A 15318-nucleotide genomic window follows, 5' to 3' on the forward strand; every position below is an offset into this window, starting at 1 on the left:
CCTTTTGGATCGTTCTAAATAATGCTCTTTCTCCACTGAGAACTATCAACTAGGTTTTTAAGTCATGCAGCAACCGTGTCGAGGGAAATCTTTGCCTAATAGAGAGTAGTGGTAGCTCTAATCTGTTGAGATTCACAAAAAGCTGTCGCGGAAGATTCCAACTAAGCCTATTGAAAAAAAAAAACACAACTGGGACATGTGGCTCTGGATGGGGAGAGAGAACTGACAGTTGGCCTACTCTGGGTATAGAATGTCCACCATTAAAGACAGATCTTATTTAACATTTTATAGGAGAAGATTATCCCTGGTTTTCAGATATTGCTTAAAAAAAATAAGTGAATGAGTCACCCCATCCCTAGAAGTGGAACCATCCTCCCACCCCTGTATACCCTTTCACTAGCCCCCGGAGTAAAAGTTCAGCTACACAGTAAAGTCTCTCACCTCTGCTCCCAGTTAGCTGACCCCCGTTGGGCCCGTCCCCTCAGCTCTGACTCATTTGCTTGAGCCAGAAGCAGCAATAAAGTATGAACTTGAGAGGCTTGGCCTTGGCTCTGACTTTCTTTTTGACCCTCCTATTTCAAAGCCCCTTTGATGCCAGCTTCTGCAGTTTAGACTGTTAGCACTCTTGACTCTGCAGTCCAGCCAGGTCTCATTGCACCTGCCATTCCAGGTACAAATACTCCTTGGGCTCTCTGTGGTCCATTGGGGTCGGGACCCAAACCTATCTGGTTAGGCCTGTTGGCATCTCTACCGGGGAAGGGGGGAGTTCAACAAAATGTGGCAACACTCTTACTAGGAGAAAAAGTACTGAGCAAGAGGTTTTGCTAGTCATTCTTGCCTCTCAGTGTTTCATTTTCCTTTTATGTTAAATAAATAAATAAATAAATAAATAAATAAATAAATAAATAAATAAAGACCTTCATAATAAATACCCGCCTTGACTTCATAGGTTCTTGCATAAACCAAATGAGGCAATGGAAGGCAAAGTATCTTAAAAAGGAGAAAGCATAGCATTTCTTTATGGGCATTTCCAAACCCATTTTTTTTTTTTTGAAACCTGTTGTCTCTTGAAGCAATAATTGTCCAATCCGTCTTCCTGCAGAGGTTCTCAGATCCCGTATCAGTGATGCCTCTCATGGCTCTCTTTGGCTGTTCTGTTCTTGCCCACCAGGGATCTCCTGCCTGCCTCTCCAGCTTTTGTTCTCGCAGCTACCACTCAGACCTTAGGTCCAGCCAAGCTGGACTTCGTATTGGTCCGAAATACTCCCTGCCCTCCTCTGCCTTTGTGCATCTGTGCCTCCTCTTTTTTTTTTTTTTAATTTTTTTAAATTTTTTTATTTTTGCCGTGAATGCTGCCTAATTATCCATCTCCTGTGAAAATCATCCCTCCAATCTTCAAATTTCAGCTGCCATTTTACAGTGTATTAATTATCTATTGCTGTGTAACAAATTGCCACGTACTTAGTGGCTTAAAGTAACATTTATTTTCTTGCAGTTTCTGTGGGTCAGTGTAGCATCATAAGAAATATATATTTGGCCTCTGCCCCCAGTTCTTGACACAGAACTCCTAAAACCCTGGGAATTTCCTTAGTGATAGTGGCGTTAGGAGCATCTTTTGTTCTAATATTTGGTCTTTGACCCCGGTTCCTGACACAGAGCTCCTAAATCCCTTGGAATTTCCTGAGTGATAGGAGTATCTATTGTTCCATGAAGTGAGTCTTGATGGACCCCTGGATAGCTTCAGGATGGGGACTGGTTACCCAGAAGACCAAGCCATGATTAGAAAGTTGAAATTTTCATCCCTACCCGCCATCCTCTAGGGAGGGGAGAAGGGCTGGCAGTTGAGTGATAATTGATCATGCTTATGTGATGAAGCCCTCGTCAAAATTTCTGAGCTCACAGGTTTGGGTTAGTGAATGCATCTCCATGCTGAGAGGGTAGTGCACCCCACTCCAGATACTTTCAGACCTCACCCTGTGTGCCTCTTCATCTGGCTATTCGTCTGTATCCGTTATTATATTTTTTGTTCTAAGCAGTAAACGTACATTAAGTGTTGCCCTTAGTTCTTTAAGCCTTTATAGCAAATTATTGAACCTGAGGAGTGGGCCGTGGGAATTCTCCCCCGCCCCCCAATATGTAGCCAACTCAGAAGTGTGGGTAACCTAGAGACCCACTACGTACGTTTGGTGTCTGAAGTTGGGGGTGGTCTTGTGGGACTGAACCCTTAACCTGTGAGGTCTGTACTAACTCTAGGTAGTTAGTGTCTGAATTGAATTAAATTTTAGGACACCCAGAGAATTAGGGAATTGCTTGGTGTGGAAAACCCATACATTTGGTGTCCAAGGTGTCGTGAGTATAGGATACGAGGTTCTCCAGGTTAGTCAGGAATCTGGGAATGGCTTGGTTCTGTCCTCTGCTTCAGAGTTTCCCACAAGGCCATAATCAAGGTGTCACTCAACTGAAGGCTAAGCTTATGTGGTTGTTGGCCGTATTCAGTTCCTTGTGGGCTCTTGGGCTGAGATCTCAGTCCTTGCCGGCTGCTGGCCAGAGGCTGCCTCAGCTCCTTGCTGCATGGGCCTCTTTATGTGGCAGCTGGCTTCACTGGATCCAGTGAGGGGATCTGCTAACAAGATGGAAGAGACAGTCTTATGTAACCCAGTCATTGAAGTGACAGTCCATCATCTTTGCCATATTCTGTTGGCTGGAAGGAAGATACAGGCCCTTCCCACACTCGGAGGGAGGGGATTATACACAGATGTGTAGCCCAGGAGGTGCGAGGATCCGTGGGGGCCATATTAGAGTCTGCTCACTGCGGGATGTTTCCTCCGTTACCTATTTCTTCCAACTAAATGTAGGATGTTTCCCTTCTGTGATTCTTCTTCATAGCTGCTTTTTTTTCAGTCTGTGTTGCATCACTGATCTTATTATGGTTGGATATTTTCTTTTCTCCCCTTATGTAACTGTTTTTGCTTATCTTTCATCCCCTTGCAACTCTGAGAACTGAGTCTTACATTAAGCAAAAGTTCTGCAAAAGACCCCCTTTTTTTCCCTTCTTTGAAACCGATGAAGGACCAAGGTCCCTCTCCTGCTTAACACCTGAGTCCTTTGGGCCCACAGCAGCCACACAGGATCCATTATAAAACCTTCAGATTCACCAATTTGGCATCAAAAGCAATGACTCATTCATGTCTATATAACCTGGCTGGGGTGATCCACATTAGTGTGATTTGCATTTAGAGTTAGAGCTTGTTACCTTATTAAGGAGAAACAATTTTCCATCAGAGATGCTTCAAACGTTAGCTGTTTTTGAGTGGTGCATTGTTCTGTTTCCTAGGGGGCCTGATGGATCTCAGATAATGAGGCAGTCTGTAAAAATCAACTTCTTCTTCAAACTGTTTTCTTTTGCCTATTAATGATCACTTTGTGATCATGCCTTTTTTAGGTCACAGCAAGTGAATTGATAAAGATGACTGGCTCTTGGAGAAGCAGCATTTTAATTCTTTTTCTTTTGCCCGAGCAGTGGGCTGGATCTTATTATTCCCATTCAGTAGGGAATATCTGAGAGATGTTCAGTAGGATAAAATATCTCATGTACTTTAAGAGGCTTGGAGCATAAGAGAGATATATGTTTGATATATGTGGGACTGAAGACTCAGAAAACAGCAAAACTCATCTAGTCTAGCTTCCCATGTTTGAGGCCAGTCTCCACTTAACCCTCCAAGATAACTTAGCACCTTTTTCATTTCTTGAAGTTTTGATGGACCTTAGAGGTCGAGTAAATAAACACCAGTTTGATTTTAGTAAACACTGTGTTTCTCGTGTTGAAATGGTCACATTATAATCAGATGGAAAGGTTGTCCCCTTTAAGAAAACCTCGGATGAAAGTCAGCTTAAACTTGAAGGAATCATCCGTCTGCTGGGAAAGATGCAGAATTAGTAAGTTAAAGCCAGCTACATTGTGTGCCTACATTTTGGGTCTTTGGGGAGCCATGAAACTAAAAGCCAATTAAAGCTTTAGTAGAGAAAAATTTTAAAGTGGTTTCTCCTGGGCAAGAGAAAGATTTGGAGCAGAGAGTGCTTGGGGAAAAGCAGGAGAGTGTTGATGATGTAATTAATACAGTTCACAGCTGGAATGGGAATCCGTGCAGAGCTCCATCTGAGAAGATGGCCCTGTGAGAAACTCAGGTTTGGGCCTGAAAGCCACACTATCTAAGGTTTCGGCTCCAACAAAGGAACCTGAAGGCATCTGCATGGTCAGCCTGATATGGAGGGTGACCAAATCCTGCCATGATGAGTACCTCTTTTCTTAACCTCTCACCGGTCCGCAGATGAGAACAATATAGAAAAATTGGTAGTGAGGGGGTTTTTCCCCTCCTAATGCTTGAGTGTTAACTTTCCTTTTGTTCATCTGTTCTTCCTTTTACTCTTAATTTGTTAAGTCCTTCCTTCCCCAGCCTCGACCCATCTGTCTGCTCTCAGACATTATCATCTAATTGATGTTCCCAGCCTCTACCCCAAGATGTAGAACCCTATCTCCAGCTTGGGTAGAGGATATTGTCATAATTATATCCCATTGTCATCCCAAACTCAAAATTTGCCCCAAACAGAGTTGATTGACTTCTCCCAGTGTCTTATCACTCAGGCAGGTCTCTCAAAATCATGTTTTCTTTTCTGTTCTCACTTCCATCAATCCCGTGAGGATCCTGAAGGTTGTATGGCATCATGGGAAGAGCACGAGGTGCCAGCATTCATGACACTTGAGTTCGAATCCCGCCCTTGCCACTTCCCAGCTGGTATCCATGGGCAAGCCTGTTACTTGATCTTTGTGAGCCTCATTTCTCTTCTGTCTGCAATTGGCATGATAATACCCACCTACCTCATTGGATTATTGGAGAATACTAAATGTGGTGGTGTAGGTAAATCACCTAGCACAGTGCCAGATGTGTGCAGTAGGTGCTTTAATAGCGAGTTCCTAGTTTTATTTTGAATGCACAGAGCACAGTGCCTGGCATGTTCAGGGCCACTGTTTGGGGATGCTATTTGCATTTGATCCTCCGCTGGAATTGTGGAGCCCAGCTTGGAAGGTAGTGGATACCCTCCACTTCCTCTAGCCCTTTTCAGCAGAGGAGTTTGGCTTACATGTTTCAGAGAAAACAAAAGCTGCCCACCCCCCACGGTCCCTCTCAGCTTTCAGCCACCATATTTACAGATGGCTTGTCTCCTCCTCCATTTACAGAGAAGGTGGCATCTCTGTCCTGCTGCCTGAAGCTGCCTGAAGCTAATCTTTTTCCCTTGGTTCTGGATCCCATCCCTTCCTGCCCAGGGCCCCCTCCTGTTCCTAATTGTGGCCTCTTCAGCCACACCTTCTGTAGTGGTTCCTTCCCATCAGCAATTAACTGTGACCGAGACTCCCTTATCTTAAAAAAATAAAACAGCAACCATGTTGTAATTTCTCTCTACCCCTACAGCTACCACCCTGTATTATTCCACTTCTTTGTGGTCAGACTTCCAGAGCCTGGTCCACACCCTCATCTCCTCAGTTTACCTTTCATTTAGTTCCCTGTGCATGGCATTCTGACTTCACTGTGTTTCCTTCTTTCAAATTAGTCTTACTGGGGTTGCCTGTGACTTTGTTACTAAGGCCACTCTGCTGACCATCCTTTCCCTGTTAAAATGCTTGATTTTGTTTTGTTTTGTTTGTTTTGTGTTTCTTCTCTCACCCCACATTAGCCTGATTTTTCTCCCACTTCCCTGACCATACCTCAGTTTCCTTGCAGGCTTTTCTACTTCTGCTTTCTTAAATATTGGTGTTTCTCCCTGCTTTGACCCTTCTAATTTGACCCATTTCCGAAGAGGCCAGCGCACTTATCCATTTGCCCTCAGTACACGGGGGACACCCTCATTTCCGTCTCCAGCCCAGACTCTCTCTTAAGCATCAGATCACCTCAGACTCACTAAGTCCCAACTGAACTTCCATCGCCTCCTGGTTGCCTGTGGATGCTCTTCCTGTGGTGGCTCATAGCCCATTTGTCTGTAGCGTGGCTCGCACACTTTAGTGTGAGTCAGAATCAGAACCCCCTGGGGAGCTTGTACTAACAGACTGCTGCCCCCACTCCCCGCCCCCAGGTCCTGAATCAGTAGATCTGGGCGGGACCTGAGAACTTGCATTTCCAAGAGTTCCCAGGTGATGCTGCTGCTGCTGGTCCGGGACCTCTACTCTGAGAACTTCTGTTTACGGAATTAAGGCAGCTTTCCCCATTTCTTACTCTGCCCCATATGACCTCCCTCCCTCAGCTCCCCGGTAGCATCCAAATAATCATGTCAATCTTGCCTTGTAAGTACCTCCCTATATAGAACCCTCGATCCCCTCTGCCACTAGTCTGATTGATTGTAGTAACCAGCTAACAGCTGGCTTCTCTGTCTCCAGTCTCACTTCTCCTAAATCTGCTCCCTACATAGCAACCAATGTGAGCCTCTGAAAGCGTAAGTCATGTTAGTCTCCCGCCTACTTTTTTCTATAGCTCTTCATTGCCTTTGGGATAAATCCACACTTCCTCATGTTGACCTGGCCTCCGTCTGCCTGCATAGCGCCAGCTCTTGTCTCCCCTTACTGCACATTGAAGGCACCAAGCGTACAGAACAGTGTATGTAATGCAAATATATATTGTATAGCAATTAGTGTGTACTGTATTCTAGCCACTATAGCACTTTTACACACATTAATTTCATTTAGTTTTCCCATTAACCCTGTAAGATTGGTTACATTTTACAGAGGAAATGTGGCCCATTTTATAATGTTGCCATCGTCCTGTACACCAGTCATGTGCAGTCTTTTGTGTCCAGGATAGCAGGGTTGTATTCACTCCAAACTCATTGCAACAGCTCATAATAATAATAATAGTATCAACAACAACAATATATTAATAGTATCTAACATCTCTGTTTTTGTTATTGTACTTTGTGCCAGGACACTACCTATAAACATAAATCATGGAAACTGTTCCTGACTTACTAAGAAGGAAATTCAGAAAGAAGGAGTAACTCTTTCAAAGCCACATAGTTTAAGGTCACAGGACTAGGTTTGAATTTAGGTCTTGTGACTTCAAAGCTCATGCTTTTAACTACTCTATCATCTGTATGGGTGGAAGCAGTAAAATTATATGGAGAGCTGTTTATCACTTGGCATCAATGTCTATCTATAACTGAATTATAAAATTTTTGGCAACCCTCCCCTCCTCATTGGAACCCACCCACATGTACCTATCTTTCTTCCAGATCTCATTCAACTGTGGTGGCTGGACTTGGAGTCATACTGGGTCCTGACTCACCCTCTACTAACCATTTTCTTGAATGAACCCTGGGATAAGTTACTTTATCTTTGAACTGCTGATTACTAGTCTCTAAAAATCAAAATAGTAATACTTCCTTCATGGAGTTGCTGAGAAAAAAAATTGTGAGAGTACCTGCCTCTTCTCTCACCCCTTGTGCTTCTGTCTTATGTAACATTAGGCACGATCACAGGAGCTTCCTTACTGCCTCCCTGTTGTGTTTCCTGAATAGATCACCACTGCCCTCTCCCCTGTTCTCACCCCATCAGTGTCCCTAACTATGCTCTACACTGCTACCTGAAAAATACTTGTAAAATACAAATCCCAGGGACTTTCTGTTAATAGTAATGGTGGGCTGTTATTAAGACACACTTCTGCCCACTGAAGAAACTAGAAATATTTGAATAAAGTGAAAAAAAAACCCTAAAACTTAGAGCATTAAAGAGCTAACAAGCATTACCAGGTTAAAACTGGAATGGGGAACCCAGGCAATAACTGCAGATTTGACCAGCAGTGGTGGGGAACAGAAATAAAGCAGCTGGGGTCTCACAAGAAGGTGGGACATCAAAGGGCTACACCATGTGGGTGAGGGTAGACCTGAAATGTACCAGCTCACAGGTGGAATTACAGTCTGGCTTCAAACTGACTGGGTCAACCAAGGAATCTCCAATCTTGAATTGGCTTAAGGGCTGGCATGCTTGCAGGTATCTGGCAAAACCAAGTGGAAGTTCTTTCCAAAGGAAGGTTTCTTCAACCTAGGCCTCAAATTATTCAGTGATCAGTGCATAAATATAACCAGGCACCCAAGGAAACCATACTCCAATGGCAAGAACCATCAACAACCATAAACAATAGAAACAGCCCTTCATAAATGTCAACAGATAATGGAATCATCATCATCTGTAAAAAACTACTGTATTTAAAGAAATAATAAAAGATAAGCTTGAACATATCTACAAAAAGTAGGAAACCATGAAATGTGGCAAAACAAATTGGAAAAGAAACCAAATAAAAATTCTAGAGACAAACATAACTATAATGAAATTAACTCAGTGGATGAGGAAAAGTATAGTGTTTTTGATTACATAGTTTAAAGAACAATGCCTCAATGGACAAATTTAACAGAAGACTGGATGAAGCTGAAGAGAAAATTAACAAAGTGGAAGGCAGTAAGAAAAAATTATCCAGAGTATAGCATGGGGAGACAAATAGAAAACACAGAAGAGGAGGGTCTAAATAAGTTAAAGCTCCTTCCAAAAGGAGATGAGTGAAAGAAATAAGCAAAATGAAATTTAAAGGTAGTAGCTGAAATGTTCCATAACAGGTGAGATACCAAATCACAGATTTAAGATGACCCGTGATTACAAGTAGAATTTTTTGAAAATCCAGACTTAGGTACATCAAGAGGAACTACCAAGAAAACCAAAGGCAAAGAGAAAATCATAAAAGCAGCTAGAGAAAATGACAGATTCGCTTCAAAGGAGCAACAGACTGACCATTGATCTCTCATCAAATATAACTCTGATTATATTACTGTCAAAATTTTCAATAACTTTTCATTTCTATAACATAAAATACATACCCTTCAGCATATCACATAAAGCCTTTTGTGGTCTGATTCCTGCAACTTGTTTAGATACATAGAAACTTCCTCCTTCTCAATTTATTCTTGATTGTGTGCCTTTGCACATGTTCTCTTCCTCCCTGGAATGCTCCCTATGCCCATCCATCTAACTAGCTCCTACTCAGTCTTGCCAGTTTCACTCAGGTTTACTGTCAAGCTGCCTGGCTCCCTTCTCACTGCCTTTGGGCACACTGCTTACCAGTAGTTACCAGCACCATGTACTTTCACTATTTGAATCTTTGTCTCATTTCTAGCATATTAGCTCTCAGAGGACAGAGACAGGGCCATTTGCAGTGCCTGATATTCCGTAGATGTTCAAGACCTTCACTGGGTTGACTTCAGCATTTCAGATGGTTCCAGCTAGTTAAATATCTTGATGTAGGTTTTCATGGCTCTTCCCATGATGTTCTGATTCTTGCTTGTATGGAGAACTGGTCACCACAGTCAGCACCAGGATCCCTGCACATCAGCGACTGGCCCTGCCTCTTCATCACTCCCGTGTCCTTGATGAAACTAAAATGAAGTTGTGGTGTGGAGCAAATGAGGTAATGTGTGTGAACGTGCTGTGAAAACTGGCACCACTCAATTCATTAGCTTTATTTCAGAGTGAGAGACTTGGTTGGGCTGCAATTTGTGAAGGAGGGAACTCATCGGTGGCCCTGAGCTTTGGCTTGGCAAGATCTGGATATGAGTCCTGGGACGACTATCAATGTCATCCCTGGCAAACTTGCAGCATAGCAAATGATTATAACATGAATGTTTCCTTGCCCCTGGGAGGACTTGTCCTGCTGCTTCTAGGTTTCCACGGGGAGAGGGGCCCATAAAATAAGTTTCCCTGGTTGTTTGATTTTGAGAAATCTGAAGGGAAATATTTTCATATTTCATACATATCACAGTTTTCACTGAGTTCTTGTTGGAAATAGTAAATTTCTGTGGCCCTTTGTCAAGAGATGACAAAAGATTGGGTCTGCCAGTTTGTCACTTGTTTAAATGGATACATTGAAACTCCTTTTGCCCAGTTCCTTGCCTTTTTCTTCACATTGCCCCACTTGGCATTATAGTTAAGTCATCTGAAAACCTTTTGATGTGTTTGTAAAACATTAACTATCATCAGACTTGTCGGTTTGTTGTTTATGTAGGAGAAGACCAAATCAGGACCATTTTTCTTACCAAAACCAGGTGTTGGGTTTGCACTTGATAGATGTCAAGTGGCAATGCCAACCCCACCAAGCCATGGCATTTTTATTTTTTAAATGTTTAAAATAGAAGCTTCAGATTATCTATAGAAAGAGATTAGACTTTTTCTTCCTAGAGTATTTCTTGGGGGCTATAATGAATAGTTGCTTATGTTAGTGTACTATATCTATTTCTTAGAAAAATCTCTCTTTTAGATGAAGAATTTTGGTAGTCACTAGTTTCTAGAATTTTTTTAACTAGAAGGGACCACAAAATGCATGGGCCACCTCTGCCTTCACTATGACAAAACTGAAGGCCATGGGGATGCAAAACCTTTACCCTTGTGAGCACTACCAGCCTGTCCTATTCTAGTAATTTCTTCATGGAGAAATTACTCCTCTAGTCTTTCCTGTACCAGGGAAATGTCTCTTGTACCAGGTTGATGTCTCTATCAACCTAGCTGCTGATGTCAGAAAGCTGGAAATAGTCCTTCACTTCTCATAGTTAATGATATCTGGTGACCATCAAAATCTATTGGTTCCACTCCAAAATATGTCTGAGGTGGTTCTTTTTAATTCCATCTGTAGTACCTGCATCGTAGTACTATCCTCGCCTGTCTGGACTGCTGTGGTAGCTCTTAACGGGCCTTCCTAGTTCCACTCTTAGCTTGCTTGAACTGCACCTTGGGCAGTGTCATCTTGTGCAAAATCCTTAGCCAGTTTCCCACCGTATTTGGGTTTCAAATCAGGATGCTTAAATCCTAGAAGACCCCAGCTGACTTGACTCTTGCTACCTCTCATTCTCATCCCTTGCCATGCTCATTCTTGGGCTTGCTCCATTCTGGCTCCACGGTCTTCTTTCTGTTCCTTGTTTGTGCCAGAACTTTCCACCTCTGTCTGCCTCTTCCCAAGTGCCATTTCCCACCTGGGGTTTTCTGTCTCCTTCTTCACTCCTGTACGCACCATCCTCAGGTCTCAGCTTAAATGTCACTTCCACACAGGGCCTTTCCCTGACCCCTTTGTCTAAATTGCATATTGGGAGGATTCTTCCTCCTTGGAACTATTCTTTCCTTCCTAGCTTTCATCACAGTTTATAACTTTGTATTTATCGAGTGGTTATTTATCGAATATCACTCATACATTAAATGTTCTGTAAAGGCTGGAACCATATTTCTTTTATTCACCACTGAATCCTTAATGCCCCTTGCTCAATAAATACACATGGAATAAATGAAGAATCTTGTGATTAAACAATGCAGTAGGTTCTCTCATTAAACTGACAACTTTGCTATTTAGCATAGCAAGACGTAGTTGTTGGAAACCTATTAAGGTGATTCACTTTTCTTCTAACCTGGCATTGTGTTTCTTCACATTCATTGAACGTATCTGTGATGCTCTCCTGCAGGGCTATAAACTTCAGTTTAATTTATTAGAATGCATCTTTGAACAAAGCTTTATTTCTGTCAGGACTTCCTTATGAACACAGAACCTGAAAAGGTCATGTTCAGGGGTGGTATCTGAAAATCATGATTAGGCTCACTTCCATGGCTTGCCTTCTTTCTCTGGATGCAACCTGGCATAACCTTTGGAACAGAAGACTTTCTTGTTGTTGGAGTGGAATATAAGGCAACAGTCATTTTAAGTTGGAAGCATCAGCGACTATGACAGAAAGTTGCATGCCCAGGATTTGAGCTGCCTGAGAAGACCCCTCACTACCTTGTCTTGATCGCCAACTCTTGAGATTATTAACTCAGATAGCAGATATCTAGGTAGAGTGTACTGGTTTGTTGATAGTCCCAACCTCTTAATCTTTCTTGAATGACCTTGTTCTGCAAAACACATTGGCAAGATATGTTATGGAACATATCAACAACTTGTGTGTGTGTGTGTGTGTGTGTGTGTGTGTGTGTGTTTTCTTTTTCTCCCCAAGAATATAAAAGATGTTGTTCTGGGAACATGTAATGATCTTGTAATCCTGAACTATGGTCTAAAATAAAAGGTAAATATTCTCTTTTACTGATGGACAGGGTGATCCACAATGGGAAAGTTTTCGTTTGTTTTTTCTTTTTAGAAAACAATGAGAATTCTGCTTTCAGTGGGCACTATGGTAGGTATATTTCAGCATAGATGGAAAAGCTGATCATTTAAGCTGATCATTAAGCTGATCATTAAGCTGATTAAGATGATCATTCTTAAGCCCCAGTAGGTCAGATCATGTCAGTGTTTCCAGAGTATGCCCAGAATGCTAACAATTGGCCTTAAGTTGAGCCTTTGCTAAGAACCACCCAGCCCTGAAAAGGATTTATTTATTTATTTATTTATTTATTTATTTATTTATTTATTTATTAGGCCCTGGTAATGTCTAAATGATAAGTGCAAGTCCCTCTTAGCTATCTGGAGTGGGTCCCACATGAATTTGTTGTGACCCCTAGAATCCAGAAACTCCAGTAAGGTTGGATAAGATATTTAGTGGGGGAACTCCAAAGTAACACATGAAAATACAAGATATTAAATGTTCAGAAGTGTGTAATTTGCTGCATTTGTTCATGAGTGGTTTTAATACTTCTGGTACAGAGCCTAACTCGCTTTTTATTGGGGAGATGTGGTTTCAGTTTCTTGGGTGAATGTGCATTTTATAAGTTTCTTAAGAAAGGAAATTAAACATTAAAAGCCTTTAAATACTTTACTCTTTATATAATGTCACTAAGAAAAGCCAGGAAAATTAGGGTTGGCTTATTTATTTATTTATTTATTTAATAAATATAATCTATTTTCCACCATTTTGTTTGTTATGGCTGGTATCAAAGTAGTTTTAAAAGTTAACATTTATTTTGATTTCAGCAGATGTGCATAATAAATTAACCTATCTCTGTTCATTGTGGGCTGGGGCAGTATTTCACATCTAGTTTGTTGGGCATTTTGACACAGCTGATTTAGTTCAATTCAACATAGTTTGACACTCCCGCTTATATGACACTTAGCATATGAATAACATTAAATAGATCAAATGCGGCCTGCTGAGTAAGAGCATTCATGCAGGTTGGTGATGTGACTGACCTCAGCTAAGACCCTTAACCACCATGGGCCTGGGTTTCCTTTTCTGTAAAATGAGTAGTTGAGAGTAAATGGTGCTCTGGATTTAAAAACTCCGTGACTCCGTATGCCTAATAGATATGCCTCTAACTGGTTCCTTTCTCTCTTTTTCACTCTCTCCTTAATTTAGGAAAAGAAGATGCCGATGCCCCCGTCACAAAAGATGAGAGCACCTCCATGTCACAGGACACAAGAGTTTTATCAGAGAAGTCTCTGCAAAGATCAGCAAAGGTCATTGCATACAGATTTTCTGCACTTGTCCAAATGACTGTCACCTGAGCTACCTATCAAAGGTCTCTCATACGATTCAGTTAGGACTCTAGTTGGTCAGTTAATCCGAAAAGTCAGTGGAAGCAAGGAGTCATAAAAAGCTAATGTTTTTTATAACTTTAAGTATATATGTATGTGTTGATTTCTCTATGTTTGGATGAAGGTCCAAAGTCTTTTCTTTGTGCGTGGGTTTGTTTATTGAAGTTTTATGTTATGTTTTTCTGCTTAACATGTTTTTCACACTTGTAATGTGACATCTTTGATTTCCAGTTTGGGTTATGTGAAGTGGAATGAGGATTTAGGCTCTAGTGAAGCAATATGAACGTAGACTCCTTCTAGATTCTCAGTTTTTTTGCTCCATATTTTTTAATGTTGTCATGTCCATATCTCATTCAAAAGCAAGTTTTTAGTGTCCTTTTTAGTTTTTCTCAAGTATTTAATTTAGTTATTATAGACACAAAAAGTTGCTTTTTTATCCTATCTTTGTTGCTTTGCATAATTCAATTTTAGTTTTCAATTATATATGCTAGTGGCATATTCAGATATGGGATCAACCACGGCTGCCCCTAACTATGCAAACAGCTCATGGTGGGACAGGTGGTTCAGTGAGTGGTAGTAAGCATGAGGCTTTCTCCACCAGAGGCATCCTTCAGCACATTTAACCTGTGGTGGTAGTGTTGCCACTCAATCTAGCAAATCGGTTAGGATGGTATTTCTTGCATATTGACCTGAGGAAACTTCTAAATTATGTCACGTATATGTTACCCTCAACTGCCTGCCCAGCTATTTTAATAAGCATTTTGAACACTAACCGTGTAACAGGCAACATGCTGGGTATGGAAGATCATAATGAATCGAAAACCTGTGGGCTGGATCCAGCTTACAAACCTGTGTTTTGTTTGACCTGTGCAGTATTTAAAAATTTTGACTAAGTAGCTTACTGAAAAAATCAGACTTCTGGCTTCTCTTGACGAAACAAAACATCCGGCAACACTGGGCCACATTCTTACGTGACTGTAGTCGGAGCTGAGTACAGGCAGCCCTCTGTAGATGGAACCTGTGTTCTGCAATTTGCTGCTGCCCCCCAATGGTACCCTCTCTCTTGCTGGGTTGGTTTGTTTTGGGGGGATAGTTTCTCAGTGAATTCAATCTAAAATCACAAGGCAAAACAGCACTTGTATGCAAAACTTATGCTGTGGTCAAGTCATTTCTACTACAGCTGATGTATGAATCACAACTGATGTCAAACTGCTTCATACATTTCCCATTCTGTCAGGTATTAAAACAAGAAGCGAGGACTTCTAGTTCAGACAAGATGGCATAGACTTGTTTCTCCTTGCTCTTTCCCACTAGTGTAACTATAAACCCTGGCAAATAACGAGAGGCAACCATAGATGAATTCTGAAAGGTGAAGAGAGGAAGGCAGGCTAGTTAGGGCCTCAAAGACTAGAGAACAACATGGCAGCAGAGAACTTTACAACCCCTCCACCAACAGAAGGACACTGAGCCCAGTGTTTCTGGATCTAACTTGGCAACAGAAGGTGGCCCAGGCAGACTCGCTCCTCACTCAGATCTAGCAGGAGTCCCTCCAGCAACACCAGGCGGTCCTGACAGTACCTGTAAGAGGGATTGAGTGGGAGCCTTGCTGACAATAAGTGGCCAGGACAAAGGCTCCCCTTCCCTGCCACACCTGAGACTTCTCTCCCAAGAAGACCAAGAGACACCAGACATTGGGTGGCTCTGGCATGGGGGTTCTGCCAAAGAAGTGGCCCAGCCCCGGAAGCCTCTTTGTGTCTTTGGGCCTGAGGTTTCCCTCCTCCCTGCCCCC

The 15318-nt window shown here is 42.0% G+C and overlaps 1 protein-coding gene across 4 annotated transcripts in view; it reads left to right on the plus strand.

The window, feature by feature from the left end:
* The window catches only part of DIS3L2 (DIS3 like 3'-5' exoribonuclease 2), a 350540-nt gene that overhangs the window by 142210 nt on the left and 193012 nt on the right, over positions 1-15318 (plus strand). For all 4 annotated transcript variants that reach the window (XM_045481713.1, XM_045481715.1, XM_045481716.1 and 1 more), the window contains one exon: positions 13351-13451. In XM_045481713.1, coding sequence (XP_045337669.1) covers positions 13351-13451 — 101 coding nt within the window. The remainder of the gene's footprint in view (positions 1-13350; positions 13452-15318) is intronic.

The sequence above is a fragment of the Leopardus geoffroyi genome, chromosome C1 (assembly GCF_018350155.1).
Source record: "Leopardus geoffroyi isolate Oge1 chromosome C1, O.geoffroyi_Oge1_pat1.0, whole genome shotgun sequence".
NCBI classification, from domain to species: Eukaryota; Metazoa; Chordata; class Mammalia; order Carnivora; family Felidae; genus Leopardus; species Leopardus geoffroyi.